The sequence below is a fragment of the Limulus polyphemus genome, unplaced genomic scaffold (genome assembly GCF_000517525.1).
Source record: "Limulus polyphemus unplaced genomic scaffold, Limulus_polyphemus-2.1.2 Scaffold503, whole genome shotgun sequence".
NCBI lineage: Eukaryota > Metazoa > Arthropoda > Merostomata > Xiphosura > Limulidae > Limulus > Limulus polyphemus.
Genome location: NW_013666113.1, coordinates 198,320 through 201,193, shown reverse-complemented (window position 1 = coordinate 201,193; position 2,874 = coordinate 198,320). Strand labels below are relative to the sequence as shown.

The following is a 2,874-nucleotide window of genomic DNA, read 5'->3' as shown; positions in this document are numbered from 1 at the left end:
TCCAGTCCACTTAATGAGACAAAATTAGTTTATTTCCTCCTTCTGGAACTAATGTAAACTTAACTTCACATTATAAAAAACAAACAGCCTTTAACTATCAAATATATTACATCATTATAAATATAGCTTGCAAGAAAATATGTGTTTAACGAAAAACTGCACAACGGACTGTTTGGGCTGTGAACGCCACAGCTGATCGAACCACTCGAGCTTATCGCTAAGACACCGGGAAAGGGGCAATAAATTAGGTACAAAAGTGTTTTCCACAGCATTTTTTAAGTTTTACATGTATTGTAATCTAATAAAAAAAAAGTACGAAACGAACAAAAAATTCTGTGTCATTTTCCAAAGAACTAAATACATCGAATATATCTTAATTAATGCTTATTAATTGTCAACAGTTTAAAGTAATTGCTTGATAATGTTACTTCTTCCACACTGTATAAAATCATGAGACATTAGATACACTGTATATTTGACAATGAAAAAAGATATAGAAACCATATTTGTAGTTTGTTTTAGTTCTGGTAAATACACGTGGAGGAAGGAAATTCTTTTACTATTTAAACTAAAAAATGTTATACTTAAATGTTATTTTCACATGAAAATATTCTATCTTTTTTCAATCCCTTTATATTTTTATAGTTGTTAGTGCTCAAAATGTTAATTTTAACTTGAATTTTAGAACATGAATTAGTGAAAGACTGTTTATGATATAACATATATTTGAACGTGTGGTAATGTTACGTATTACATCTCACGCGCTGAAATGACTGATAAATCACATGGGCCGTAGTATCCAATCAGATATCTCCGTCACGAGAGCGTACCTTGCGCAGTAGAATTGCGCACTAAAAATCAAGATCCAATATGCCGTCTACGGCTGACACTAAAATTATTTCGCTACCAACGCAAACGGAGAAGCCATTACATTACACGTAAGTCAGTGATTCATCTTAAGTATAATTTCATTATGTGCCTTAATAATTTAGTTACGTTATTGTGGCAAAAGGCTTACAACATTTTGTTGTTTTTACAGATATTTGAAAGAATTTCGTGTTGAGCAGTGCCCGCTGTTTGTCCAACATAAATGTACTCAGCACAAACCATTCACGTGTTTCTATTGGCATTTTATGAACCAACGTCGTCGTAGACCTGTAAGAAAACGAGATGGCACGTTTAACTATAGTCCTGATATATACTGTACCAAATTTGATGAAACGACAGGCCTATGCCCCGACGGAGACGAGTGAGTTAACTATATTAAACTCGTTTTGATTTTAAAATTTGAGTTCCGTACTCATGTCTTACGACTCTCTTGAAAGTTGAAGTTGAAAAATAAGATATATTGATTTATTATTAATAATCCCATTTATTCAAATCATCAAATGCATTGTAATTTCTAAAACAACCAGTGTATTTTGTTAACCTTGACAATTAATACCCCTGCCATTTGATAGTGCTGAAGATCAACACATGGTTATGACTTTGACTTGTAAACAATGTTATCCACGATATTGTACACACGCCATGTTGGGGTGGCGCGCGTTTGTGACGTGTCCAAATAAGAACCTATGAGAAACGATAGAAATGATCTCATCGTTAGGCGCATGACAAGCTGAAGTTGACATTTCAGTTTAGCTTAATAATATTGAATTGTTATTTGATTTCGAAATAAATTTATGGTTGCATGAATGAAATTAATGATATGTTACCATTCATTTAACTATACATGTTGTCAGTTTTGAATTACGTACTCAAATGTCAAATTATAGTTATGTCACTCTAAAACAAAGAAATTTTTTTTAATTTTCGATAAAACTGCTGTTAGTGTTACTGGTGTTAGTTTCACATTTATTTTCAGTCATAATTAATTGGATAATACTTTCATTCGATCGAGTTCATTACATAAATAAGCTGATGGTTATATAGGGACATAAAACACCTTTTTTACTTTTTTCTTGTAATGGACCAATGATTATAAATTGCAATATTTCAGTTAGTTTATCAATGATGATGATGACATAATCTTGTTAAAACGTACATTTATAATAAAGTTTTCTTCATTACCAATTCAAGGTGTCTCCAAACTTTTATTTTCTAAAATTTAAAAGAGGGGGTTCCTCATCATCAAATTCAAAATTAATCGATTATGGTTAATAAAATGACAAAATGAATGCTTTTGTAGAGAGTTAGAAATAAATCATTATTTCTTGCAATTTGTTATGTAACTGTTCATTAAGGAATTGGAAATAAGGTATATTATTGTTTTATCAGTTTTTGATATTGGGCAGATTCTTTTTGATTATTAAGTAAAAATAATGCAAAGTCCAGCTCACTTAACAAAATGTTCAGTGTTTTATTTCTTCAACTGAAAGTTTTACAGCTAACATGGTTTCATGAACTAATGATAACCGAGTAGTAAACTTATGGTACAAAAGTGGGATGACTTATTGTCACTTAGGGAACTGTTTCTGTCTAGATGGTCGAGAAAATATACTAGTGGCTGTATCCCTGTTGATATTGTGGAATTGTTTTTGACAGAAACCCTGGGTTGTCTAACAGGTTGAAATACCTCTGGTGAAATTTTTGCTGAAGCTTTAGCTGTTCACCTGTCAACATCTTTCCAAAAATTATTATAGCAGATTACTTTTTAATAAGAAAGCCTTTAAAAAATGTATAAAAAAACCAAAGTGACAAGTGTTAGCCGTCTTAAAAAATGTATAAAAACCAAAGTGACAAGTGTTAGCCGTCTTAAAAAAAGTATAAAAAAACCAAAGTGACAAATGTTAGCCGTCTTAAAAAATTTATAAAAAAAACCAAAGTGACAAGTGTTAGCCTTCTTAAGAAATGTATAAAAAACACCAAAGTGAC

The 2,874-nt window shown here is 31.1% G+C and overlaps 1 protein-coding gene across 2 annotated transcripts in view; it reads left to right on the top strand.

The window, feature by feature from the left end:
- The first annotated feature begins 864 nt into the window (after positions 1-864).
- LOC106458711 (RING finger protein unkempt homolog) overlaps positions 865-2,874 on the top strand; it is a 37,250-nt gene continuing 35,240 nt past the window's right edge. For both annotated transcript variants that reach the window (XM_013918254.2, XM_022384982.1), the window contains exons 1-2: positions 865-938; positions 1,040-1,249. In XM_013918254.2, coding sequence (XP_013773708.1) covers positions 871-938; positions 1,040-1,249 — 278 coding nt within the window. In that variant the 5' untranslated portion in view covers positions 865-870. The remainder of the gene's footprint in view (positions 939-1,039; positions 1,250-2,874) is intronic.